Below are 27,155 nucleotides of genomic sequence, written 5' to 3'. Positions count from 1 at the left end.
TAAAACCCTGGCTGCCCTGAACAGCCCCAGGCACAGTGCAGCAGGAGGAGGGGAGTGAGAACAGAGCCCTGCTGATGCAGGAGAATCAATCCAGACATTTTGCATCAGGAAATGAATGGGCCATTAAGGCAGAAGTTGTAACCTCAGCCTTCCCCTAATGGGTCTCAGTCCCAGACTGCGTGGCAGCGCAGGGATTTGGGTCCCAGCAGGGCTGACTGCTCCAGCACCAGCAAGGGAGGGGTTTGTACAAGCAGGGGGACAAATCTAACCCAACTTGAGCCAGCCTGTGGTGGTGGCACTCATGGGAAGGGGTGAAGGAAGGGTTCCCCTGAAAATTAGCAGCATTTATAGAATCACAGTTTTGGGTTGTAGGGACCTTAAACATCATCCAGTGCCACCCCTGCCATTACTTTTTATATGGGCAGAGTGACAGAACAAGGGGCGATGATTTCAAACTGAGAGAGAGCAGAGTTAGGTGGGATATTGGGAATTAGGAATTGTTCCCTGGGAGGGCAGTGAGGCCCTGGCACAGGGTGCCCAGAGAAGCTGTGGCTGCCCCTGGATCCCTGGCAGTGCCCAAGGCCAGGTTGAATGGGGCTTGGAGCCACCTGTGACAGTGGAATGTGTCCCTGCCCATGGCAGGGGTTGGAATGGGATTATCCCTTCCAACCCAGACCATCCCATAATTCTATGACTTCACTGCTGTAACCTGTGCACAGCCTGACAATGCGTCCACAAACACCCCATGAAGGATTTTCAGTCACTGCTGCAGCATAATCTGGGCTTTTGTCTCCTTTTTTCAATTTGATAAACTTGGAGTAGGCACAGAAGACACCAAACCAAAAAACAAGTGGCCAGAAAGCAGCACATGAGTAAAGCTGTGAAAAGGCTGAGGGCTGCACAGAGAGGATGTTCCCCACCCACAGCTTCCCTCTGTTTCCAACCTGCAATAGCACAGCCAGGTCCTCAGCAAGCAGAGCAGCACAGAGAGGGGCTGACAGCCCTTGGGGACAAGGGACAGGTGACAGGGGTGGCTCCTGGCATCACTGACTTCTGCTGAGTGTCCCATGGCACAGCACAAACCACTCAGCCTCCCCCCAGTGAGAACATCCAGAACCCCTCAGATCTGCCAGATCCAAGCAAACCCTCAGCTAGGGTCTCAGACACAACAAATCCAACTCTGCAGCTGCTCCAGGCACCTGCTCCCAGTTAATGGGGATCCAGAATGAAACTACAATCTTCAGTCAACCCCCAAAATCAATACCCCCATAGTAAGCTCGGGGTTTTGCATGTGGCACAAGAGGAAGGTTGGGAGAAGATGATCTCATGCACCACGTATTGATTAATCAATTCCAGCCAGGATGCTAATGGGCTTTTCTTACAACACTTGGCACCAGGAGGAAGGAGCAGGAATGCTGAATGAGAAGGGGAGAAACTGGTGGTGTGGTGAAGCTTTAGGGTGAGGGGAGAAATCTTCTAGAGATGGCTTTAAGTGGTCAGAGACTGGGAATAAATGGAGGAACTGAGCAAGGAAGGGAAAAGGGAATAAATCACATTTATTGGCTCCAAACACAGCAGAATTGTACCTGGCAATTCACTGTGGCTCAGGCTAATCCTTTCCTGTTGCTACAGAAACCCTCCCAGGAAGGACTGAAAGGGGCCAGCATGGCTCTGGAGTCTGTGATGAAGAAAACTGGGCACAGCATCATCCCTCCAGCCAGAGAAATGGGCTGAGGGCATCAGTAATGCCTGACTTAGGGATTTTTCCACATAAACTATGCCCTCTGATGAGAACCTTGCACTGCCTGGAAGCCAGCAAAGGCTGGGGGAATCACCCTGCTCTTTGTAAAATTGGGAAGAGCAAAACAGAACAGCCAAGAGGTTGTGCCAGTCGTGGTCCTGCCTTGCAGGAGGCAGGGGAATTCAGCCTGGTGCATCTTCTCTGCAGCCCACAGTCATGCCAAGGGTAAAGGTGAGTGATGGAGCTTTGTAAAACTGGACTGGACTGAGCAAAACCAGTCCTGGAGCTCAGTGTTACAAGTTTGATCTCCCAGTCAGGAGAGGAAACCTCCTGGTACAAAATATGAAGGAGTTGCTACTTTTGCCACCCAATTTTGTACAATTTGGAGTTTCTGTGGGGCATTGTGAGAACCTGCTCCTATTCACCCAGCAGAGCACAGCAACATCTTGGGGTGACACCAGCTCCTGCACTGCCACCACCCCACTGCCCCCACACATCTCATTGCAGCTGAGCAACTCTGCAGCCTCAAAGCACCACAGACTCAACCAGAAACAGACCCTCAGGAAAACAGGAACAATCCTCCTCAAAAGCAGGGGGTCAGGAGGAGAAAACCACACAAATTAAATCACTTTTTTCCTCCAGAATCATCTGTTCCCAACCAACCCCCCCATCCCCAGCAGAGGACTCACGTTGTAGAGGATGTCGGTCCAGCCCTCCATGGTGATGCACTGGAAGACAGTGAGCACGGCGAAGAGGATGTTGTCAAAGTTGGTGATGCCATAGTTGGGGCCCTGCCAGTACTCCCTGCACGTGGTCCCGCTCTCACACTGCCTGGCAGGAGGCTCCTCTCCACAGGGAAAATCCCCCACCTCCTCACCTGCAGAGAGGGAAGAGAAGTTACTGATTGGAACTACCCAGAAGAGCTCCTGCTTGTTGGAACCGTCCTGAAAAGTTCCTCACTGAAACCATCCTGAGATGTTCCTGCTTGGAACCATCCTGAAAAGTTCCTGATTGGAGTCATCCTAAGAAGTTCCTGCTTGGAATTATCCTGAAAAGTTCCTGCTTGTTGGAACCATCCTGAGAAATTTCTGACTGAAACCATCCTGAAGATTGGATTGGATCCATCCTGAGAAGTTCCTGACTGAAACCATCATGAGAATTTCCTGTCTAGTGCAGCTGCATCCTCCTGGCACCACTGCAAGGATTAAATTCACATTTTGGGTTTCTTTGTGCCACTATAGACATGGAAAAAGTCGTTGTGCCCCTGTAATCATTTCCACACTGCTGGGCTGTGGGAGGTGGGTCAGTGGGAGCAGAGCCATCCCTGAAGTGCTCAAAATTCGTAGTTTGCCATCTCGCATGGTGGAATTGTGTAGGCTGGAAAAGACCTCTAAGATCACCAGGTGCAATCATCAACCCAGCACCACTAACCCATGTCCCAGGTGCCACATCCACATATTTTTGGGCTCTTCCAGGGATGTGGACTCCATCCTGGGCAGCCCCTTCCAATGTTTGAACACCCCTTCAGTGAGGAAATTTCCCCTAATCTCCAGTTTAAACCTCTCCTGGAGCAACTTGAGGCCATTTCCTCTTGTCCTGCCACTTGTTACCTGGTAGAAGATGTTTCCAAACTGCAAATAATTTCTGGCTCGTGACAGCCCACTACACCTGAGAGACCTGGAAACGGTGTAAGAGCAGCATGAAAAAAACCACACACAAAAAGACCCTAAAACCCAGAATAAAGCAACACCACAAAAAAACAAAACCAACAGTATGGTAAAAGCAGGGCTTTAGGAAAAACACACATTTCAAACACCTAAAAGTGCTAAATATTTGCATTAAAGCAAAAGGGCACCTCCTGCACTAGTGCCTATTTGGGGGTGTGGGCTGCCCCAGAATTGCCCTGGTACAGATGTTCGAGCACAGCTGCATGAGGAGCCCCTGGTGTCACTCCAAGGCAGCACTGAAGGGCTCCAGCTCCTCCATAAACTCCACATTTCTGCTTCAAACGGAGGGAAAGGATCCATGTGGGATGGTGCTTCTCTGCTGAGTGTCCTGCAGACCCAGAGGAGGCTGAGGTGGATAAATCTGTCAGGGAAGGCCCACCAGGAATGGCCAGGACCATCCCAGCACCTTCCAGGCTCAGCTGGGAAGGTTGCAGGCTGGAAAACTCCAGTGCTGGGTTTTCAGAGTAAGCAAATATCCCAAGCAATATGCCTGTTTAGAGAGCTGGGACTGGGGAAGCATTAAAGGGTTTTTAAAGGGACAGGTTATGGTAATGGAGCAGCAAATGGCACAAAATCCGATTCACCAGGGGAAAAGCTGGAGCAGCACTAAGAAAAATTAGTAATAATCATTCCACAGAGCAAAGCCTGCAGGAGGAAAGCAAAATTGTCACGGTGGAGCAGGATAGAAGTGTGTGTAGATATATATAAATATATATGTGACACTTTCCTGTTGACTCAACACCTCGGTGCAGGGCAAACCTCCAGCTCCCAGATGGGTCACCACAGGCTCTCACAAGGGCTTGGTGAGAGAAGAAAATGCCAAAGCTGGCTCCTGCTGACCATTTGTGAGTGTGCATTAAAAGAGGATCCAGTTTCATCTCGGTTTGGCCTTTTGCTGCCAGGGAATTCTCTAAAAATGCAGTGAACATCTACCACAAAGGGGTGGGTGCGGGATTTTTTCCTTTTTAAAACAGTGACCAGAAGTGGCCCTTACTCCTTGTGGCTGGAGAAAGCAGAGAAAGGGGGAATTTCAAGAGAAAATGGGAAATAAATATGGTGCCCTTCTCTCCTGGAGCAGCTTTGGGGCATTTGGGCTGGGTCAGGTGCTTAAAAATAATCTTGTGTCAGCAGAGCAGGACAGCACAGAGGGTGCAGGGAGAGGGAGGCAAGACGGGAGCAAAACTGCCACTGAGTTTTACCCATTTTCCATGACAAAAATGACATTTTTCCAGCTCAGAGCAGTCAGGCTGAAGGGGAAAGTCCTTGAATAACCCTTTGGTCATATTTTGGTGCCCAGCACCCCTTTGTGCTGCAGTTCATCACTGACCTACCCAGGCTATTGGCTCAGCAGAGCAACACTCAAGTGTTGACACCTCTGCTTGGTCCCCTCATGGTACACAGTTGGTTCCTCTGGCTTCTGATTCCAGGGAAAATACCAGGGCTTTGCTCATTTTGGGGATTTGGAACAGAGAGAAGCACGAGCAGCTTTCCCTCCTCCTGTTTTCCACCCCCTACCAGAGGCATCTCTTTAATGAGTTCACATTTCCACTCTCAGGTCGGTTTGGAGCCCGTGGTCTCTGCCCAGGCTCCTTAATGCACCTCTGTGGAGATGAGAAGCACTTAGGTTTTCAAAAGCTTTGTGGGTTGCTCTGCTGCTCTGCTCCCAGGGGATGCAGTGCCAGGAAACCTCACCCCCCTCTCCTTTCCAGAAACACCATTTCCCGCCCAGCAGCTGGAAGAGATGCTCAGAACTCGCCCAAAGCCAGATCAGCAGCCCTGGAGCACAGGGTGACCAGGGCACAGGCACCTTCTCCTGCCTGCCTGGCTTTGAGAGCTGAGCCACCGTGCAACAGGTTTTACAGCAACTTCTGTGAGCCAGAGAGAAGTTTGAGAAGAGGATCCACATTCACCCCTGAAAGAATTTTCTACCAAGGTCGTTGACACAGAAGCTAAGAAAGAAAGAAGGATAAGAGAAACCTGCAACTTCCTATTCCAATGAGCACTTCGTCTCTGTGACCAATGAGTAAAGTGTAAACCGATGAGTTTTGTAAGAATGTAGAAAAAGCATGCAGGCTATAGTAAAAACAGTTTGGAGCCTTCTGAAAATGGAGTGCTGCTTTGTATTGTCTCTGTCTCTATGACAAGCCACAGCTCACAGTGAGCTGGCAGCTGCTGAAATGCAGCTCAGGCAGCAGAGCTGAAATGCAGCTCAGGCAGCAGAGTTGAAATGCAGCCCGGGCAGCAGAGCTGAAATGCAGCTCGGGCAGCAGAGCTGAAATGCAGCTCGGGCAGCAGAGCTCCGGCCGTGCTCTCAGTTCCAGCTGGAATGCACCCAGCCAGCAAGAGCAGCTGGCACATGACATTAGCCATGACAAAAAACCTGTCCTCGGTCCCCAAACCTGGCCCAGACTCCCTTGGTCACTGCTGATGGCAGAGACGAGCGTGCAGGGAGCACACACGGCTCTGGGGGTGATGCTGGCCTTTTGAACTGCTCTGGGGAGGGAAGAAAATCCTCCCTCATCAGGTGTCAGCCGTGAGGGAGAGCCTAGGGCTCTGCCTGCAGCTGCCTCCTACTCACAAAGGATGCACAAACAACCCCCCCCCCCCTTGTTTGCAGTCTAACAGACCCAAAAATTGTCCTAGCAAACCCCAACCTGCTCAGGATTCATCCTCCCCTCCACCTGATCAGGGACTCTGCTGCTCCCTCCACACCCATCCTGTCACTGCTGTCCCTGTCCCCTGTCAGCACTGCCACAGCCCCTTGCAGGGGCCACACTACCCACAAAGAGACTTCTCCCTCCTGCAAATCCAGCCCAAAATTTCCTTTCCTCCAGGAATTGCCAGGATTTTCTCACAAGTCACAACTCCCAACTCTCCTTCCCAACTTGCTTTATGTTATTCCAGCATTCCACAGGAACATGAGCAAGAATTCCATTTGCAAATCTCTGTGTACACTGAGCCTATTAAAGTGCTCCCATCAGAAATGCCCAGAGATTTGGCAGAGCTGTTCTTTTATTACCATTGGATTGCGTGGAAATAAATCAATATTAAGACCTATTAGTGATAATGACTGAAAATACAAGGCTGTGTTTTAAAGAAAGTCAATTGCACCTTAAAATGTAATGGTTTGGAGACAAGAACAACATTTTAAAGTGTGTTGTCAGATAATAAACATATATTAACACCGCTATAAAGGAATGAGGTGGAACAAGATGATCTTTAAAGTCCCTTCCAGCCCAAAGCATTCCATGATTCCATTACTTGACACAGCTGTTCCAAGCCAAGAATCTCTGGGATCATCCTTCTCCACCTCCATCTTCTGGAGTCTATCACTCACTCACAGGCAGACACATCACTTACTCTTCAGTGCCCAATTTCCCTTCTCTGAAGGTCATTTTTATCCTTTCTCCATCAAAGGACTCCTTGCCTCCCATCTATGGCCCTTTTATTTTTTGGTTGCTCTCAGGCTTTTCAATCTTTTACTATTCCACACCAAAGTTTCCCCAAAAACCTTCCCAGGAAACTCAGTGTGCATGAAGCAAAACCCAAGGAAAATTAGACAGACACCATTAATTAATAAGAAACAACAGGAATTTGGTTCTGTGCTTCTGCTATGAGAAAATTCTTTTGGGACAGGAGGGCCTAAGAACTTTCATCTCACTCTTGGGCAGACTGGGAGCAGCACTGTGGCATCAGAGAGAGGAAAATCTGTCCCTGCCTGTGTAGGGTGGGCACAAAATTCTGTGTAATTCTCAGAATATGAGGGTAAAGAGGGAGAGAATGCAGGGAATGTGGAAGAGGCAAAAGGAAAAGCAGCACAGAAGCAGGAGGGGAAGGTCCAAAGGCTCACCTGTCTCGTTGGAAAAGCAGGTTTTGTGGAACTTGCCCATGTAAAACTCCAGCCCGATGATGGCAAACATCACGATGGCAAAGAAGAGGAGCAGCCCAATCTGCAGCAAGGGCACCATGGCCTTCATGATGGACTTGAGGACAACCTGCAGGCCTGTGGGGACACAAAAACACCTCAGGGAGGGAAGGCAAATGGGGCCTTGGGAGTGGAGAGAAAGTGGGAGAGGGGCTGTCCAAGGGACAGGTGAGGATTGGCAATACCGAGCAACGCTGCTCTTCCCCAGGTGCTATAAAACAATGTCCTGCCATGAGAGCAGGAGAGACAGCTGAGAGCAGGGGCTTATCCTTTTGTGGTGTCTTTTCTTTAGGTGACAGATCAGTGGTTTGTTAAGCTTCAGAGGCACTCAAAGGGTTTTTCCTGAAGCTGCTGGAGTCCCAAGACTCAGCCTGGAGCTGAGCCAGGTCCTTGGGGCAATTGTGGTGCAGCTTTGAACTTTACTTAGGGCCAAGCAAGCCAGTCTGGTGTAGAGCAGGGGGACAAAAAATTTATTGCCTCTTTTCTACTGACAAGCTGGAAGTGTCAGCTTTATCCCACCAAATTCACACAGTGGCTGGACTCAGTGGTAATTAAGAAATTGGTGCTAAATTGTTATTACCTAACTGCACTGAAATGGAAGTGAGACCATAGCAGGAGATTAAACCTTGGCTAATACAATGATTTAGCTGTACCAGGATCTCCTGCAGATATTTGCCAAAATAAATTCCAATTTGTGTCTATAGACACGAGGCTGAAGCGTTTCTCTGGAAGAAGATTATGGTGGTGCTTGGAGAGATCAGGCAGGATCTGGACTGCAGTGGAAACCTGTCCTGAGGAGCTCAGAGTGAGGGCAAAGAGAGAATGTCCCAGCACCTGATCTTGTCACTGAGTTTGAAAGTGGAGGAGGGAATCAAAGCCCCATGGATGGATGTGATCCCTGTGCCAGGGAGTGGGGGCTGCTCAGGAGCTCCTGTCCCCCCACAGCCCACAGAACAGAAGGGACACTGCTGTCCCTGTCACACCCTGCTCTGCAGAAACAAACCCAGCTGCCCATCCACAGCTTTGTCACCAGCCCTGACACTCATTTCAATTAAAGGCAGGGAGATAAGGAGATGGAGGTGGCTGATAATGTCCTGCAGATGCACACAAAACCCTGCAGTGACGGGCAGCAGCTGCCTTGGTGGCCTGTTCTGAGTGCTGGGGGTGAAGGATCATCCTTGTCTTGCCACCTTGCACAGCACCAGTGAGATGGAGATGGGCACAAGCATTTAAAAAAGCAGCAAGGTCTCTTTGACAGGAAAAACACCGAGGGAATAAAAAGGAAGAATATTCTGTGTTTGTGGGTGGTTGTACATCAAGGTTATGCATTTATTACAGGAAAAAAACCTATAAAATATTCAGCTTTCACCACATCACTAAAAACCTGAGAGCAATTATTGTGGGGAAGTGTTGTGCTAGTCCAGGACACATCTCCAGGTAGAAAACGTGTGTCCCACAGCAGGACAGGGACAGCTCTGAGGGGCCACCTCACTTCTGTGACAACCTCAGACTGTCATTGCCACACCTTGCACAGGCAAAAGGTCCAGGGAAAAACATCCAGCAGCATCTCCTTGTTGGAGACCCTGCTAAAAATGACACCTTTCCAAGGATCTGTCCTGGCTGGGAATTCAGATTGAAGCCCTGCTCATGAATGGAACCTGATTTCAGGAATTGTTTGTGCTGTCATTGCCCCCAGGTAAATCCAGAGAACACCAGAGCATCCCACAGTGCTGCAGCTCCTGCTGGAGGGTACAAACCTTTCTATTCCACATCCAGGAATGAAAGAGCTCCTGGAAGTGATCCCTGCTGGGGGCAGAGCAGCTGTGACTGTGACATAAAAAGGCAGAAATCAGGGCATGATGCAGCTCCTCACTGGAGCATTCAGGCCCTTCAAGTTCACCCAAAAAATGCATAAACTGAGTAGGCAGGGCCAGATCCCACCTGCTCTTTCCCTTTATTTTCTCCCCCTTATTAAAAGGGTAAAATCCCAGCACAGGATGCTCAGATGATCAAAACCATCAGAAGATCCAAGCTGAAATGCCTGAAAGCTGCAAAATTCAGCTCTCAGGTCTGCTCTCCCCAGAGAATTCCTTCACCCCCAAAGACAAAAGGGTCCTTGGACAAATCCCTGCCCCTCACCTCCAGGTTTGGGAGCACAGAGCTGAAATCAACACAAAATGGGACAAGAGACAGCCAGTCCCTGCCAAGGGCAGGAACCACTGACCCCAAAGAGGCAGGGGGAGAAAATATTGCTGAGAAAAGCAGCAACACCCCAAATCTACAGAGCCCTTGGGCTGGGGCACAACATGGGCATGACACTCACTTGGGATTCCTGACACGAGTTTCAGGGGCCGCAGCACCCGCACAGCTCGCAGGGTCCGCAGGTCAAAATCAGTCCCAGCAGTCGCCAGAATCCTGAAGGGAAACAGGAAAAACAAATCCAGATTAAATGCAAATTCCTCTTTCCAAAGCATGGCTAAGTGTGGTGTAGAACCAACAAAGATTGGAGCTGCTTTAAAAAACAATTCCAGATTAAATGCAAATTCCTCTTTCCAAACCATGGCCAAGTGTGGTGCAAAACCAGCAAATATTGGAGCTGCTTTAAAGTCTGTGATCACATTGAGAATTGTGTTCACTGGAAGGAATTAATTCCAAACTCCAGGAATTAATTACAAACTCCAGGGCTGCTGTAGAAAAATCCCCAATATCTGCCTGTTTGTAAGGCCACTGGACATCATCAGGCACTAAAGAGCTGCACCCTGTGCCCCAGGAAAGCACAAAAAGGAGACAGAGAGAGGGAGCTGAATCCCTCAGTTATGCTGGAAGTTACCTGCCAGAACTTCCTATAACAAATCCACAAATCCCTCAGTTTGATGTCCGATGTTTCCCAACACATGAAGCAGTTTCTGCTCAGAGTTTCTTCTCTGTGTGCAAAATTAATTTTTGTTCAGAGCATTCTCTTGGAGGAGAACATGCAGAGAGCAGGGTGTGGGTCTGACACACCACAAAATCCAGCCCCAGAGCAGAAGGGGTCTTAAAAATGTGATGCTGTGCACAGAAAATGAAATGGATTCCCTAGTCTAGGGCACAGCAAGGGAAGGAATATTGTCTCAGTGTCCACAAGAGACAATGATGAGAACTTACAAAGCCAGCTCTGCCCCACAGCACAGCCACCTTTGCCAATTCCTGCAGCACTTCTGGGATGCTCCAGCAAAAAACCTCCTTTATTTGGGCCTGTGCTCATCTAAAGGTGGGTTTCATGATCCTGGAGGGCTTTTCCAACCTAAACAACTCTGATTCTAATACAAGCCAAGCCCAAATCCTCCCACCAGCCTCCATCCTCTGCACCCCTCCCAGGGACCTTGAGAATCTGACCCTTTTCCCTCAGTTTCCTGATAACAGGAGCCCTTTTTTTTCCCATTTTCTTGAGACCAGGAGCTCTTTTTTCCTGTTATCTTGATAACAGGAGCCCTTTTCCTTGGTTTCTTGGCATCAGGAGCATTTTCTGCTTAGTTTCTCGCTAACAAGAGCCCTTTTTGCTCAGTTTTTGATAACAACAGCCTTTTCCCCTCCATTTCTTAAAAACAGGAGCCTTTTTTCTTCAGTTTCTTGACACCAAGAGCCCTTTTTGCTCAGTGTTTTTATAACAGGAGCCCCTTTTCCTCACTTTCCAGATAACAGAAGCCCTTTTCCCTCAGTTTCCTGATAGCAGGAGCCCTTTTCCCTCAGTTTCCTGATAACAGGAGCCCTTTTCCCTCAGTTTCCCAATAACAGGAGCCCTTTTTCCTAAGTTTCCTGATAACAGGTGCCCTTTACCCTCAGTGTCTTGCTAACAGGAGCCTTGTCCCTCAATTTCTTGCTAACAGAAGCTGTTTTTCCTCAGTTTCTTGACACCAGGCTGCAGAGCATTCAGCAGTGATCAGCCACCATAAACCAACCCAAGGAAAAGCAGAGTTTTCTGAAGCAGCTGCACAGTTGCACTCGGAGCTGAGCAGGATGTGGCTGTGGCAGTGCAGGGAGCACTCCCAGAATAAATCCCTGTCCTTACCTTAGGGACTGACTGAGCCTGGCCCAGGGAAGAGCAGGCTCAGCATTGCTGGGCGGAAAGGGCCAGACTCCAGCAGCAGGAGGTGCTGGAGATCAGGAAAAAAACCTGCTGGGATCTTGGATGGCAGGAAGCAGAAGCCAGCCAGGACCTGAGGAGCTGAGTATTTATTCTATAGGACACCTGTTCCCACATTTTCACGACCTTAAAATTCCCATGACATCAGCTCCATCAATGCAGTTGGAGCACGAGCAACAGGAGACAATTTAAACCAAGAACTAGCTCATGCAGAGCCTTCTAATCTAATCTTCTGCACCCAGGCCAGTGATTTCATCCTCTGCTCCCTTCCTCCATCCTCACGGCTTAATTGCTCACTTATGGACCTGTGCAGTGTGGGAAGAGCCCAGGGAGGAGATAATCCTGAACATCCACCCTGGGTGATGCTCCCAACAGCACAGTCAGTCTGAGCTGAGCCAGGATGCACAGTTTCTGGGAGCCCCTGACACAGGAATAATGTGCACTGACTCCATGATTCAGAAGGTTGAACAATTGCTTTATTAAGCTGCATTATATTACACTAATTCTATACTATAACTATACTAAAGAGATACTCAAGAAAAACCCATGAGTGTCTGCAGCGACAGCCAGGACACAGCTTTGACCCAACTGGCCAAGGAATCCAAACAACCCTCACTGGTGTCCAATTAACAATCAATAATTAAAAATTAACAAATCTCTCAGTAAACAATCTCCATAACACATTCCACATGTGCCAAACAACAGGAGCAGGGAATAGAGATAAGAATTGTTTTCTCTTCTTCTCTGAGCTTCTCGCTGCCTTCCCCAGGAAAAATCCTGGGAGAGAGAATTATGTCTCTCTCTGTTCAGAGAATGTGAATATACCACAAGGATGGATGTGTACTGTCACCAAGCTGAGAGAAAGGGTCCTTCATGGCCTTCTTGTTCTGGTTTAAATTCAGAGAGAAAACAGGAGGGAATGGCTGCCAGTAAATGTTCCAACGGGTTGAAGTTGTCTTTCCAGAATTTTCTGCCTAACAGGCTTGATGTTAAAACCAGCCTGTTCCAACTCTGACAAGGCACGCAAAGCCCCTTTCCCAGGAAAACTTCTGGATTTGACCATTTAAGTAATGAATTCTGACATAATTTTCATTGTCACCCCCCAGTTAACCTACACAGGACATCCTACAGCCACCATCTCCCGTGGCTGCAGAGCTGCTCCTTGGGATCCGTGACATCCCACCCGAACCCCACAGAGCACCCAGCATGGCTGAGCTGGCCTTGCTCCCTCTGCCCATGAATCCACCACTCTTGGAAAGCAAAACAGCCCAGGTGTTGTTTAGAGAGGTAAAAAAACAGCTCCAGGCTAAACAAAGCTGGGAAAAAAGCTCCCAGCTCCAATGTCCAGCCTGGCCTTGGGCACTGCCAGGGATCCAGGGGCAGCCACAGCTGCTCTGGGCACCCTGTGCCAGGACCTGCCCACCCTCATAGGGAACAATTCCTGATTCCCAAGATCCCATCTGACTCTGTTCTCTCTCAGTTTGAAATCATTTTCCCTTGTTGTGTCACTGCCCACATAAAAAGTCCCTTTCCCTCCTTTTCATAAGTCCCTTCAGGCCCTGGCAGGGGCTCTGAGCTCTCCCTGGAGCCTTCTCCTCCCTAGGCTGAACACCCCCAGCCCCCCCAAAGTCCCTTCAGGCCCTGGCAGGGGCTCTGAGCTCTCCCTGGAGCTTTCTCCTCTCTAGGCTGAACACCCCCAGCCCCCGCAGCCTGGCTCCAGAGGAGTTCCAGCCCTGGAGCAGATCTGTGGCCCCTCTGGACTCTCTCCAGCAGACCCTGAGGGGCTGAGGGGGCAGCTCTGGGGCTGAATCCCCTTTGGAGCCTTGCAGGTGAATGAAGCCCAGGCTGGGCACCCAGCACGGAGCTGGATCCCGCAGCCCCCTGGCATCTCATGCCCACCCCCAGCCAGGCTGTGCCAGCAGTGGAACCAGGGCACAGGGGGCCCTGAGGCTTTTAGAAAGTGTTGTGGTGTCAGCATCCATGCCAGGAGCCCTCAGGATTGCAGGAAGGACCCGGGGGCAGCAGCTGGAGCACAACAAAGCAGCTCAGGAGGGGAAACTGTGCCAGGGTGGGGATGGTGCCTTTCCCCCTCCAAAACCAAAGCTCATTTACAGGATTCCTAAAGTGCCTGGGAAAACATCTCAGTGAGGGGGAGACCTTAATTAACATCATCTGGGGCATTTGCCAAAGTGCCACCTTTGTTTTACTTTTTCCCTCTGAAAGCTCATAAAAGCCACTGCGAGTTAGGTCAGGAGGAGTGGGAAATCATCCTTAAAAAGAAGAGAAATGGGGAGATCAAAGGAGCCAGCTGACAGGCACATCCCAAACTCCTGCTGGAGCATCCCTGGCTGCACAGCCAACAGCTGAGAACAAAGCAGAGGTGGTGGGGGACCCGGTGCCAGAAGAGGAAATCAGTTGGGAAAAGCAAAAACAACAAGAAAAAAAAATCAGATTTTAGGTGATAAATGGCTCGATCTGCTGCCATTTCTGTGTCTCAGTGGGTTGCACAGAAACACAGAGATTGGATATGTTTGGGATGTTGCCTTGGATTGCACTTCCAAGGGTTTAAGTGTAAAAAAATCAGTCCCTCCGTGGAAGTTGTCTTTTTTTGTGATGGCCAATTCTCAAACCTTTCTTATTTTTGTGCTGCTCAGGAGGACCTGGGCACCACTCTGCCATCCCTGGGGGCTCAGGACAGTGGCATTCACTCCCCAATTTCACCATCACTTGGTTAAATGCTGCTTTTCTCTCTCTCTCCTCCAGTAACGAGCCCTGACTGACAGCTCTTCCCAGAGACAGCCCAGCTGTGGGATAAATGCTTGATAACTTTTATTCCAGCAACGCCTGGAATAAATTATGAAAGCAGCTTGTTCCTCTGAGTATAAAAGAAAGCAGAGAATGAAGGGAAAGTTCCTTCCCTGAATGTTCTGATACCATAAATAATTAGCAATCCCTTCCTGTAAGGGGCTGGGAGCTCAGGATTGATTTGTTCTGGTTCAGCAAGACCCAGCTGCCAGACATGGGGATGAACATCCTTAGTGAAGCCCTGAGCAAGGAAAATGCCTTGGAATTTCTTCAGGTTTAGCCCCAGTGCTCCAAATCCTGAGGATTGGAGTGGGGAAAAGCAAATCCTGTTCCTCAGGATGATCCCTACCTTGTCTGAGAGCCATTAATGCTTCCCATGGGATCTCACCACTGGATAACACTGGTGCCACTGCTGAGGAGGAATCACTGGAATAACTTGTGGGTATTTTAATGTAACCTTGCTAATTTTTATAAATTCTAGCCCTAGAAATAACCCCAAAACCTCTGAGAGAGAGAAAACTCTGGTAAATCATCCCCATTCCCTAAACTTGACTTTGAGCTTTCCCATTCCCTAAACCTGACTTGGAGCCCCCCCATTCCCTAAACCTGACTTTGAGCTCCCCCATTCCCTAAACCTGACATTGAGCATTCCCATTCCCTAAACCTGACTTTGAGCACCAATGGTTAACAAGCCCCAGTGATGCCTGGAAATGGAATCCAGTGGGAAACCCAAAAGAACTAACTTCATGAAGATTGGCTGAGTAGTTTAAGGTGTTTCCCGCTCTGTGGGTCTCCTGCAGGCTGACTGTCACCTCTGTCCTTCCCAATGTCTCCTCTGCTACCCACAGGCTGGAGAAAGAATTCGAAAAACAAACATTGCACCCTTCTGGCCCTGAACTCCAGCAGACAGGCAGCACCTGGAGGTGCCACACCCTCTGGCCCTTTGTGCCACCAGGGCACCCCAGCCCTGTTTCCCTGAAGGTTCCCAGTGGATCACGAAGGTTTGGAGAGGATGAAGCCCACGGCCAAGGGAGAAACCCCCCAGCTGCATCCAGTGAGGGCTGCAGGAGGTACAGGGAGTGTCCTGGGGACTCTGTCTGCTCAGAGCCCCTTTAATAAATCCCTGCTTTAAGTCTGTAGCTCTGTCCAGTCTCTGTTCTAGGGCAGCCTTCACAAGGCATCACCTCAGGGCACAGCAGCACCAGCCGTTGTCACCCTTGTGCCACCCGCACGCAGCCTGGGGACACTGCTTGGTGTCACTGTGGGATGTGGCCTGGCGGATTGCCCCAGCCAGGACCTGAGGGCAGCATGGGCACCCAGCCAAGGTGTGCCCGTGGCCATGCCCAGGGATGTGGCTGTCACTCTGCCCAGCTGGCTCGTGCCAGGCCTGTGGTGGCAGTGCTGGCAGTGCCACAGCCCTGAGCGGGGACACGCGGTGATCAGAGAGGTTGGAAAGGTGCCCTTTTCCACCAAGTTTGATTTCACGGCCTGTGAGCTTTATCTTGACTCCCAAAGGCACAGAGTGGAGCCCAGGCCTGGGCTGATAAGTGGATGTGAGGTGCTAATTGCGGCATTTAATTTATGGCAGTGCCAAGTTCAGCTGGTGCTCTGTCACTTGGCGCTGGTGACTCCCCACCAGCTGTCCTGTCCCTGCCACACAAAGGGCCTGGCTTGGCAGGTCTCTGCCTCTCCTTTGGATCACCAACACCAGGCCTCAGCATCCCAGCAGAGCCTGCCTATTCCATCTGATCCTGACCTCCACATGGACAGCACAAGGGACAGACCCCACCCTTTCCTCCCAGCAGAGCGCCTCAAGCTGATCCCCGTGCTCACATAAACGTGTTTGTCCCCAGATGGATTGTATCCATCAAGGGATAAACCTCTCCTTAGCTCCAACATGAAGGGAACAGAGGGCAAAGTAAAATACACCCAGGAAATAACAATATTTGGCAGCAAAGGGTTTCAGAGGAACAACCAGCCCCTCCACAGGAGGAGATTCAGAGGGGATCCCCTCAATCCATAAAATGCCTCCAAGGGGTGTCAGAGCATGGTGCCAGACTCTGTTCAGTGACAGGATGAGGAGCAATGGCCATAAACTAAGACACAACAAGTTCCACATCAACAAGAGGAAGAAATTCTTCCCCTGAGGGTAGCAGAGTGCTGGAACAGCTGCCCAGGGAGGGTGTGGACTCTCCCTCTCCAGAGACATCCCAAACCCTCCTGGACACATCCCTGTGTCACCTGCCCTAGGTGACCCTGCCTTGGCAGGGGGTTGGCCTGGATGATCTCCAGAGGTCCCTTCCCAACCCAGCTGTTCTGGGATTCTGTGATTCCCTGGTCTCACCCCAAACAGGTGCATCTCTGAGGCAGCATTAAATTCACCACCAGCCTCCAGCAGTGCCCAGATGTGAACACAAACTCCCTCCTCCTCTGCATGGCAGAAACGCTCCCAGGTCCTGGGGGGAGACAGAGCAAAGCAGGAGTAGAATCCTCTCCCCAAAGCACCTGAAACTCACTTTTGTGAGTATAATTCCTGAGCCAGGCCCCAGGGAGAAGCTGGGGAGGGAGAGTGTCTGGAGCCAGCCCCTCCTCTGTCACAGCCAGCCAGGGCAGCCGGGCAGGGAGGGCCACTCAAATCCACCAAAGGAGGATTTGCAGTGCTTGGATTGTGCCCAGGATGAAGGAAGATGTTCTGATGATGAGGCAGCTGCTCAAAGAAGTTCTTGTTGCTGCTAAGCAGGAGAGACAGGGACATGCAGCACTGCAGAGTGGCAAAGGAGGCTCGTTTGCAATCAGCACTGACAGCTGGCAGGAAAATGCACACAGCCAAAAACATCCCAGGGAGCTCCTGCTGGGAAAACGGAGTGCAGAGGAGTTAAAAGCACCCTGCACTTCACTGGGGCTCAGAAAGTAGGTCAGACCTTGAGCCTCACCCACTAACAGCACAGAGGAGAGGTGCTGCTGGCTGTCCTTGGGAATGGCCATCCCAGAATGTCATTGCAGAGGTCCCAAGGACAGGAGCTGGGAGCAGAAAGCATTTCCTGAAGAGTTCTGGTGTCACCCACCCCATGGTCAAGACATGAAGGGTTTTGTCTCAGTAGCAGACAAGATTCTCCAAGGGGAATTTCAGGATCAGCAAAACGTTTCAAGTATTTTTACTTTAAGGCATGTAAATGAGAGAGCAACAGAACAACATTTGGGGATTGTTTCATTTGTCAAGTTCTAAAATGAAGCATTCCCAGCTTTAAATACATTTTCCTTTTTAGTGGAAGCAATTCTTGTCAAGCCTGCAAATAGTTTTGCCTTGATTTAATGCTGCCATTTTCCCAAAAAATACAAACTCCTGAGCCCTGTGTGAGTGAAAAACGTCACCCAAACCAAACCCTGCCCTTCAGAGCTGTGCCAGGAATGCTGGAGGAGCAGGGCTGTGCTCTCCACGAGCTGCAAGCACAAAGCAAAGGGCACAGGCCAGCTGGTGGGTGGATGGGGGATGGATTTTCCTGCCAGGTGGGCTAACAGGGCAGCACAGACTGCAGGAGGAGAGAGCTCTGAGTCACCAGAACACATCCCAACCCTCCTCTCCAGGAGCACGGAGGAGAAGCTCCTTGCCAGGCTGCCCTGGGAGCTGTGACGAGGGCTGTGTTATTTGGAGGAACAGCCACCGCACCCTCTGCACCTGGCCAGCCCCCAGGAGGAGCTGCCTCTGAGCTGGGCAGGAAATGTCAGCGCTATCACATCCCATCAGTGCTGGAAAAGCAAAACAAAACGGGTGGGAAGACGAGCTCAGCCTTCCCCACTGGGCCAGGAGAGGGATGGGAGCAGCAGCCCCAGAGGGGAAGGAAAACCCCCTGTCAGTGCTGGGCACATCAGCCAGGAGGGAAAGGACACCTCGTGGTCGGAGACTCTTTTTGGGTCCCTGCACCATCACGGCAAGCAGCCCCCAGCTGGGTAATAATTAGCATAGACTCCATGTATTTCACAGAAAGCTGATTAATAATCTTTATTAAGAAACCCATTGCTTTTATAGACAGTTATGATACACCTGGACATAATTGGTCCTCCAGTCCAAACACCATCACCAGTGGCCAGTTAAGAAACCACCCTTTGATAAACAAATCTCCATAACACATTCCACATGTGAACAACAACAGGTGCAGCAGGTTAAGATGAGAATTGTTTCTCATTCTTTTCTCTGATCTCACAGCCTTTCCCAGAAATGCTGGGACACTTGTGTTTCTCTCTGTGGCCATAGAGCTGCTGCCACACTGCAGTGTGGGGTTTTCTCCACCCAGCCACAGCTGAAGCAAGCAATGGACTCTGGAGGGGTGGGGGATGTCCCAGTGCAGCCCCCCACCCCAAATCACTGCTGGGGTGGGCAGATAATGGGAAAAGATCAACACTCATGCAGCATGAGAGCCAAAAACATCCATAAAATAAATGGGAAAGCATTTGTGGCCAGGGAGGTGATTCCTGCTGCCACATTTGCACTGTTTGCTGCTGTCTCCCCAGCATCAGGGCACAGCCAGAGCAGGAGGAGTGGCCAAAATGGATCATCAGCATCCCCACACCTGGGAGTGTGCCCTTCACCAGTGAGAGCCCCAAACCCACCAGGACTCAGCCAAGGTGGAGAACTTCAGCAGGATGTCAAACATTCCTGGCCTTGCTTTCCTGTAACATCACAAATATCAGCAAAACAGGGCTGCCTGCTGCCCTCAGCACCCCAGCACCTCTGCTCCTGCCTCAGGGTGCTCACCCTGCATGGGCCTGTGGGGACACATGGGACACTCAGGAGGGACATGGGACACCCAGGGAGGGACATGGGACATCCAGGGATGACTTCTTCAACCACAGATAGAAACCAACCCCAGGCTCCAGAGGGGCCGAGGCAGGAGCAGGGTTTGTTCCTGTCCCCCTGTGGATGCTGAATGGCTCCAATCACTCCTCAGGGGCTCCGAGGAACCACTCTGAGGGCATCAGCTGAGGGCATCACCAACACCCTCCCTCCAGCTGCCCCCTGGGCCTTCCCAGAACAGCTGGGGGCAAGGGAGGGGAGCTGCAGTGGGGTTCAACAAGAGAAGAGAGCTGCGCTCCACCCATTCCTGGCAGGGTCCCCAAAGGAAACTCCTCCAACAGCAATTCCTGGAGAAAGCAAAGCCTGGGATGGCACCAGGCACCTCTCCACGTGTTTGCCCTGGGGAGGGAGCTGCTTCTGAGCCACAGGACCCTTTGTCTCTACTGGGAGAGGTCTCTGGGGAGCCTTTCGCAATGAATGCCCAAGAAGGCACAGATTTGATATTCCTCCAACACCTCCTGTCCCAACCTGCTGCCCCAGAGATCCCAAATCCAAGCATTTTTCCACCTGCCCCTCCCTCAGCCATCCCGGGGTGCCAGTGCTCACACAGGGAGGCAGCCCCTAAATCAACAAGGCTGGACTAAAATTCAGGAGATCCTTAAAAAAAAATAACATGTAAACTGTCTCTTTGCCTTGTGATCCCTCAGCTTTTGGAGGCAGCTGGGGTCAGGTTTTCAAGCTTTCTCCACAAGCCACAAAAATACAGAATTTCAAGTAAAAACAGAAATTCTCCTCTTGCCACAAGGATTAAAATAAGGCCTCAGATCTCCTAATCTGACTTGCGCTGTAATATTTCTTTTTTTAATACACACCTTATTGCCCCTCAAGGGATATAATTATTCCGCTTTCCCTGTTTTGTTGTTTTATTTTTGGCCAGAACTCTCACACCAAACATGCAGTGTTGTTCTAAGGAAAACACAGTTTGCCAAGACATCTAAAATATTGTGTATTCCCTCCATCTGCTTCTCCTAAATAAACCCAGGGCCTTATCTAATATAATGAGTAGCTGTTGGCAATAATTTCATAGCCATCTGTACCGTGCTCTAAACCTGTTGCAAGCTGGGCTGTGGACAGGGAAAAGTCAGAATTTATTCCTTCAGCATCAAAACCAGAAATTGTAACTCCCCCCTTCTGTTTTTTAGGATAATTTAGCCATGACAGCTCCCATGCTGAGTGCCTGGGGAGCAGTATTTCATGAATGTGGCAAATAAATCCCTTTTTTTCCCCCCTGTTTTTTGTAGATAAAAGTCAAGTTCTGCAGCTGAGAAGGTGCAGGGCAGTTCCAGGTGGGTGCTGCCTCCAGGAGCTGGGTCTGCCACCACCACAGGAGATCCTTCACACCCCCACAGGCCCTGCTGGGGATCGCCAGCCCAGAAAATTCAATTCTTTAATTAAAAAGTCTCTTCTGGCTGCACGCAGCTGCAAGAACCACAGCCTGCAAGGTTGGAAGGGACCTTAAAACTCATCCAGTGCCACCCCTGCCATGGCAGGGACACCTCCCACTGTCCCAGGCTGCTCCAAGCCCTGTCCAGCCTGGCTTTGGGCACTGCCAGGGATCCAGGGGCAGCCTGTGGCTGGGGAGTTCATAGGATCATAAAATCCCAGAATATCCTGAGCTGTAAGGAGGGCACAAGGATCATCCTGTCCAACCCCTGCTCCTGCACCACCCCACCACGAGCCCAAAAACATGGTCCAGATGGGTGGTGAGGTGAATTTTCTCCCCACCCCCATTCAAACAGAGCCTGCACCAATTCAACAGCTCAAACAAATTTTATTTTGGTGGTTTTAACCCTTGTTCTTGCTTTTTTGGAGTGGAGTGCAGCTCCTATCACACCACTCTCCACTGGCAGAGCTGGGGGAAGAGGGATCCAGCTGTGCTTACAGGCCCAGGCTGCCACATGTGCAGCAAGAGGAGGATGTTGGGATGAATTTATAACCTGTGGGACATGACAAAGCATCTGTAGGGCAGCAGTAGTGCTCCACTACTTTGCATAGGATTCCAAAACCACAAAAGTTTTTGGATAAAGAGAGTGGGAGGAGAAATCTAGGAAATCAAGGAAACCTAAAGAACTCGAGGCACCAGTTGAACATGGGCCAGAACCCAGATATTCAGAGATCCCAGTACGGCTTCTGTGTGCCCCAAGGCCACTTGCAATGACCCCAAGGATCCCCTCAGCACCAACACAGCACTCTCCCTGGGCATTGGCTTGCCTCTCCTCCTTTCCTCCTTTTCCACCCCATTTTTCTCCACCTTCCCCATTCCTTCTCCCACAGCACAGCAGCATCATCCCCTTCCCAAAGCCAGCAGGGGCTCACAGACCTCCCTGGGCAGCAACCACAGAATGACAAAGTGGCTCAAGCTGGAAGGGACCACTGGAGGTCATCAAACAACATCTGAAAGAGGGGAAATGTAGAGAGAGAGATGAAGGAATTGTTCCCTGTGAGGGTGGGCAGGCCCTGGCACAGGGTGCCCAGAGCAGCTATGGCTGCCCCTGGATCCCTGGCAGTGCCCAAGGCCAGGCTGGACAGGGCTGGGAGCAGCCTGGGACAGTGGGAGGTCTCCCTGCCACGGCAAGGGTGGCACTACTTGAGCTTTAAGTTCCCTTCCAGCCTGTAACATTCCCAAATCCAGTCCCACCTCCTGCCCAGCAGGGTCCCTGGAGCTGTCACCCAGGACTGTGTCTGGAGGGGTTTGGATACCTCCAGGGGAGGGGCTCCAAATCTCCCTGAGCTCCTGTTCCAGCAAATGAATGGGACAATGCAATGGGCAGGTGGCACCTCAGGGGCCAGAGCGATGTCACTGGCACAGGGAAGTGACATCTTTATAGCAGGAGAGGGGTATGTGCTTCAATTAATTGGCTGTTCAGATAACAGAGGCTCCCGCTCTCCACTGAGCTGTTACCAAGCCTGGAATTGCTGCAGATAAAAGTCTGGCAGCATTTTCATCATAAACTCCACATTTGTGGGCTGTACATTCCAGCCCTTAAAAAAATCCATGCTGTGGGCAGAAATCTGCCATCCCAGCTCCCAGCACAGCAGCAAATGTTTGTGTTTTCCAAATCTCCAGAGCAGTCCCATGGGGCAGAGATGGAAGCTGCAGTTTCCCAAGATTTCAAAGCCAGGCAGGGAGGTTTTTCCAAGTGCAGCAGCCACCTGAAACTCAGGAACACAGCAGAGATAACCCCGGGTGTGCTCCTGCTGCTGATGTGCTGCAGCCACTTCTCCTCTCATCACAAATTCAAACCTGAATTTATGGAGCAGGAGAGAGAGAGGTCCATGGGGGTTTTCTCAGGCAGCTGCAGTAGAGGAGCAGCCCATGGCCCACAGAGCTTTGTGACGAGGAGAACATCACGCTGAGGGCTTTGGGATGCCGGCCAACAGCATCAGATGCTCGCTGTTGATGCAGCCCATTGCTGTGAAATGGTCCAGAAACCCCCCCAGCTCTTCGTCAGTCGAGTTAAGTGTTGTGTTCAGAGCTAAATCAGCCCAGGCTTAGCTCTACAGCCAACAGAGGAGAGCACAAGCAGGGAAAAGAAACCCAGAGTAGTGCTGGCAGTCCCTGGGGTCCTAAATGTGCAGGCTGGGTTCAGCAAGGAGGGCTGTAAGACCTGATGAGTTTAATCGTCTGTGAGACAAGTCACGGTTCCACTCCATATTGCTGTTTCCTCTCTAAAATACACTGCATTTTCCACCCTAAAATTAAAATATTATTAAAATACACTGCATTTTCCACTCTAAAATTAACATACTATTAAAATACACTATGTTTTCCGCTCTAAAATACCCTGGTCTTGCTTAAACTGGGATTTTTAGGGAGGACATGCTTCGTGTTTGACTGGGTTTAAATCTCAGTTTAATCGTCTGTGAGACAAGTCACTGTTCCACTCCATGTTGCTGTTTCCTCTCTAAAATACCCTGCATTTTCCACTCTAAAATTAAAATACACTGTGTTTTCCACTCTAAAACACATTGGTCTTGCTTAAACTGGGCTTTTTAGGGAGAAGACGCTTAGTGTTTGACTGGGTTTAAATCTCAGGTGGGTGGGAGTGCCCAGCTCCAGTCTGCATCAGTCCCTCTCCACAAACCCAGCCGACTCTGCTCTCCGAGCACAAAACTGCCCCAGAGGGGCATCCCTGGGGCTGCAGCCGCGCACGGCGGGCAGGGAAGGAGCTGGCAGCGCTTTTCCAGCCGCTTGCCATTATGATAATTGGGCTTTGCAGGAGCAGACCGTCGTCTAGACAGCGCTAAGCTCCGAGCCGGGAAGGTGCGGGAGGACTCAGCGTGGTTTCCAGAGTAAGCGATTCTGACATTTGCAGAGTCATCTCCTTCCCTCCGCCCGGGATCCGGAGCCTTTCCCTCCGCCCGTAGCCCTGGAAACAGCAGCGGAGGATGGAGCAGCTCCAGGTGTGCCCGGTGGGCTGCGCCTGCCAGGGGGCACTGGGGGCACCGCGCTGTCCCCCCCAGTCCATCGGGGGAAATTTATCTGGGGAATTCTTCATCTGGGAAATTCTTGGGAATGCTGTGTGGGGCAAGTCCCTTGGACAAAGGAAGGGTTGGAGAGGGCTTTCTGTGAGCACAGGGGGCTCCCTGAACTGCTGCCTTGCAAAGCAAAATAAATATATCAGCAGAGGTGGAAGGAATATCAGATGGCACAACTGGTAATTCCTCCATCCGGCCGCAGGGCAGGGGCTGGGATGAGGAGGGAGAGCTGGGGAGACACCAGCTCCCAAAAACAGTCAAGTCCCACAAAAATTCAACTCCTTCCCTCCAGCTTGCTGAGGGGCCTTCACAACTCTCAAAGTTCTGCTTTGTGCCTGTCTGATTGTTTTCCCCAGATTCCCTGGAGCAGGTCAGAGCTCAGGCCAGTGGCCAGCACAGGGACACTGCCATCGTGCCCAGGCTCTGAGGGGAACCGCACCAAACAGAGACAGAGCACTGCAGCCTCCAGTCCAGCACTGGCAGCTGCCCTGGCAAAATGCAAAAGGAAACACTGAATTCCAGAAGGGTTTGTGTTGGAAGGAACGTTAAAGTCCAGCTCATTCCATGGGCAGGGACACCTCCCATTGTCCCAGGCTGCTCCCAGCCCTGTCCAGCCTGGCCTTGGGCACTGCCAGGGATCCAGGGGCAGCCACAGCTGCTCTGGGCACCCTGTGCCAGGGCCTGCCCACCCTCCCAGGGACCAATTCCTAATTCCCAATATCCCACCTAAATTTCCTCTCTTTCATAGATTGCTGTGGGTTGGAAAGGACCTTAAAGCTCATTTCATTCCAACCCCTTCCCAAGTGACCTTCCAGGTCACTCAGTAAGTGACATCTCTGTGGCAGTAATTCCAGCAAACCAAGAAGTGTTGCTTGTTCTTAGAAAAAGCACTCAAAGAAAGCTGAAGAAAGTCCTTTTTTCCCACCAAAAATGTTTGTTTTCAGGGAAACATCAATTTCAGTTTTCCAGTGGGAAATAACAAAACATTTGGTTTCGCTTTAAGTTAAATATGACTTCAGATTTTATTTTTATTTGGTTGCTTTTAACTGCAGCAATATTGTAAAGCAGGCTGAAAGCAGCATTTCCACTTAAAATCAGGCTGAAACCTCCCAGGGGGAATCTCTACTTTCTAAACCAAAAATTTTTGGAATGAGGATTATTGCTCCACTATTTCTCAGTAAGGAAAAACGTGGATTTCTGGGTGACCATCCTGCAAACCTGGAGGGAAAAACTGTCGCCCTACATTGTCTCATCACCCCTTCCCATTGGGGTGGGGTTTGAGGTCTGAGAATTTGAGATGGAGACAGTTTGGTGCTTTCAGCTCACCTTCAGAGCCACAAGGAGAGGTGGGGACAGCAGGACCCTCCTGAGGAGTCCCGAGCCACCACTGCCACTCCCTTTCTCCTGGCTCAGGGAATCCCACTCACCTTTCAGCTGTGACAGCTCCATGACTGATGGCACTGTGGTATTTACTGCTTGTCACAGCAGCCTCCAGCACATCACACTTTTGGCAGGAGAGGGAACTCCTTCAGCTCATGGAAAAGTGATGGATTTATGGTGGCCCTTCCCTTGTCACATTCCCCCAGAGCCTGGGGGGAAGGGAAAGGGGAAGGGGAAGGGAAGGGAAGGCTCAGCCAGATGCAAACACTGAGAAAGGGAAGAGGCTCCAGGGAGGTTGGATCAAGGGTGGGTGGGGAATAAATCAATGAGATCAAGCAGGATCCACCCCAGAGAGACTTGGCAAGACCCCTCTTTCTCCTGGAGCAGGTCCTGGGGATGTGCAGGATGCATAGCTCCAGCAAAGGAGGAAGGTCAGGCTGTGAGAGGGGGGAGAGAAAAGGAGGGAACAGAGAGGAGGGAGGCTGGAGGGTGCCAAGTACCATCAATGCCACGGCTTTGCCAAGAGCTGGAGGGACAAAGCTGACACCTGGGGTTTGCAGGTGACAAAAGTTACAGGCTGGGCTGGAACCAGGATTTGCATTTTATCTCAGAGACAGTCTTTCTTCAGGGAAAACAAAATAAAAAGAACATTTTATCCTGGAAGTTCCCCAAACCTGTGCTGGAGCTGCTCAGATGGAATGAGCAGGTTTTAAGGGACACATCTCCCCCCTTTCCTTTAACTCAGCTGCTGCTTCCTGGCAGTGGGACACCCAGTCAGTGCCCATCACTGTTGTCCCACCCTGCCCAAGGCACCCTATCCTCTTCCACAAGGGATACTGAATCCTGGAATATCCTGGACTTTACTGTCCCAGCCCTCAGCACCTCCCCTGAGCCAGAACTCATCCTCCCATGCCCTTGTTCCAGCTAAAATCCCACAAATAGACCTGCCAGGATGGATGTCTCCGCATCCGCAGCACCTCCTGGATTCTGAGCACAAGCTCTGCCAAAGACAAAGCTGAGGAACCCAAACTGAGGAGAAAACTGAAGGCACCAAACTCATTAAAGTAATGAGTGCCCTGGAGCAGGATTTGTAACTGCTTTGCACAGAAAGGAGAGGCTGAATCTGCACACGCAGCTACATCAAACCCCTACAAGCCACAGCTGAACGCTGGAGTTAAACCTGCAGCTTTTCCCTGTCCCACTTGCAGGAGGGAAGAGTTTTTTCCCTTTCATTTTCCTCTCTCTCCTCTTGTCTCCCTTGTTACACGAATGAGGCAGCAGAATTTTAACGGCTTTAATGTTCTGCAAAAGCTCAAAGCAAATGGGACTGCTCTGACCTTTGCAGTGCTCTGTAATTCCAGCAGCTGTCCAGAACCCCCTCCCTCCCCAGGGAGAGGGGACAGCCAGGAAAAGCACCTCGTTGCTCAGAGTAAATCAGCCATGGGATTTTCCTGGTGGGAGAAGAATAAGGAGATGCCTCCCACACCATCAGCATTTGTAGGGATCAGCCAAGAGGGAATACTGGGAATAACCAAGGGCTGGATGCAGGAGGCACTCACCAGTCCCTGCCCAGGTGGGACCAGGGTGGGGAAAATGAGGGCACAGCACCCCAGGAAGCTCCCAGGGATGGAGTTTTGTGCTCCCAAGGGGGTGAAAGCAATCGGAAATACTTTGGTGCTACTAAAGGGAGGTGGCTGTCAGCTCTTCCCACAGCACAGAGAACAGATTCCCTTTGGGAAATGGAGATGCACTGAAGTCCTGAACAGAACCACAAAGCCCAGCCAAGACCCAATCCCAACCCCAGGCTTTCCCCTGAATCTCTGCCTTCTGTTTTCCTCCTCCTTTGCTGCCCCATTCCCATCGGATGGGACCACTCCAAAACCCATCCTGCTCACAGGCTGCTGCATCTCCCTCCCAGCTGCTTAAAAACACAAAGAGCTTCTCCCCCTGCTCCTTCCTCATGCCCAATCCTCCTCTTTCCCTTTAACCTGAAATCCCCTCCAAGCACAGAGAAAACAGCCCTGGCTGCCACAGGCAAGCAATAACGCAGGAAATTTTAATCCCTGCCTGTGATTGTACAGAGGAACACAGAGTGAGATAAAAGGCTCACCAGCCCTGGCATT

At 50.8% G+C, this 27,155-nt stretch overlaps 1 protein-coding gene across 1 annotated transcript in view; it reads right to left on the bottom strand.

The window, feature by feature from the left end:
• The window catches only part of CACNA1B (calcium voltage-gated channel subunit alpha1 B), a 281,498-nt gene that overhangs the window by 168,545 nt on the left and 85,798 nt on the right, over window positions 1–27,155 (bottom strand). Inside the window, exons 4-6 of the mRNA XM_041475194.1 lie at window positions 9,717–9,808; window positions 7,319–7,471; window positions 2,431–2,618 (exon numbers count right to left, since the gene is read on the bottom strand). Coding sequence (XP_041331128.1) covers window positions 2,431–2,618; window positions 7,319–7,471; window positions 9,717–9,808 — 433 coding nt within the window. The remainder of the gene's footprint in view (window positions 1–2,430; window positions 2,619–7,318; window positions 7,472–9,716; window positions 9,809–27,155) is intronic.

The sequence above is a fragment of the Pyrgilauda ruficollis genome, unplaced genomic scaffold, assembly GCF_017590135.1.
Source record: "Pyrgilauda ruficollis isolate IOZ18807 unplaced genomic scaffold, ASM1759013v1 scaffold34, whole genome shotgun sequence".
In the NCBI taxonomy this organism is placed as follows: domain Eukaryota; kingdom Metazoa; phylum Chordata; class Aves; order Passeriformes; family Passeridae; genus Pyrgilauda; species Pyrgilauda ruficollis.
Note: the sequence above shows the minus strand (reverse complement) of the source record. Positions and strands in the feature narration are given on the sequence as shown.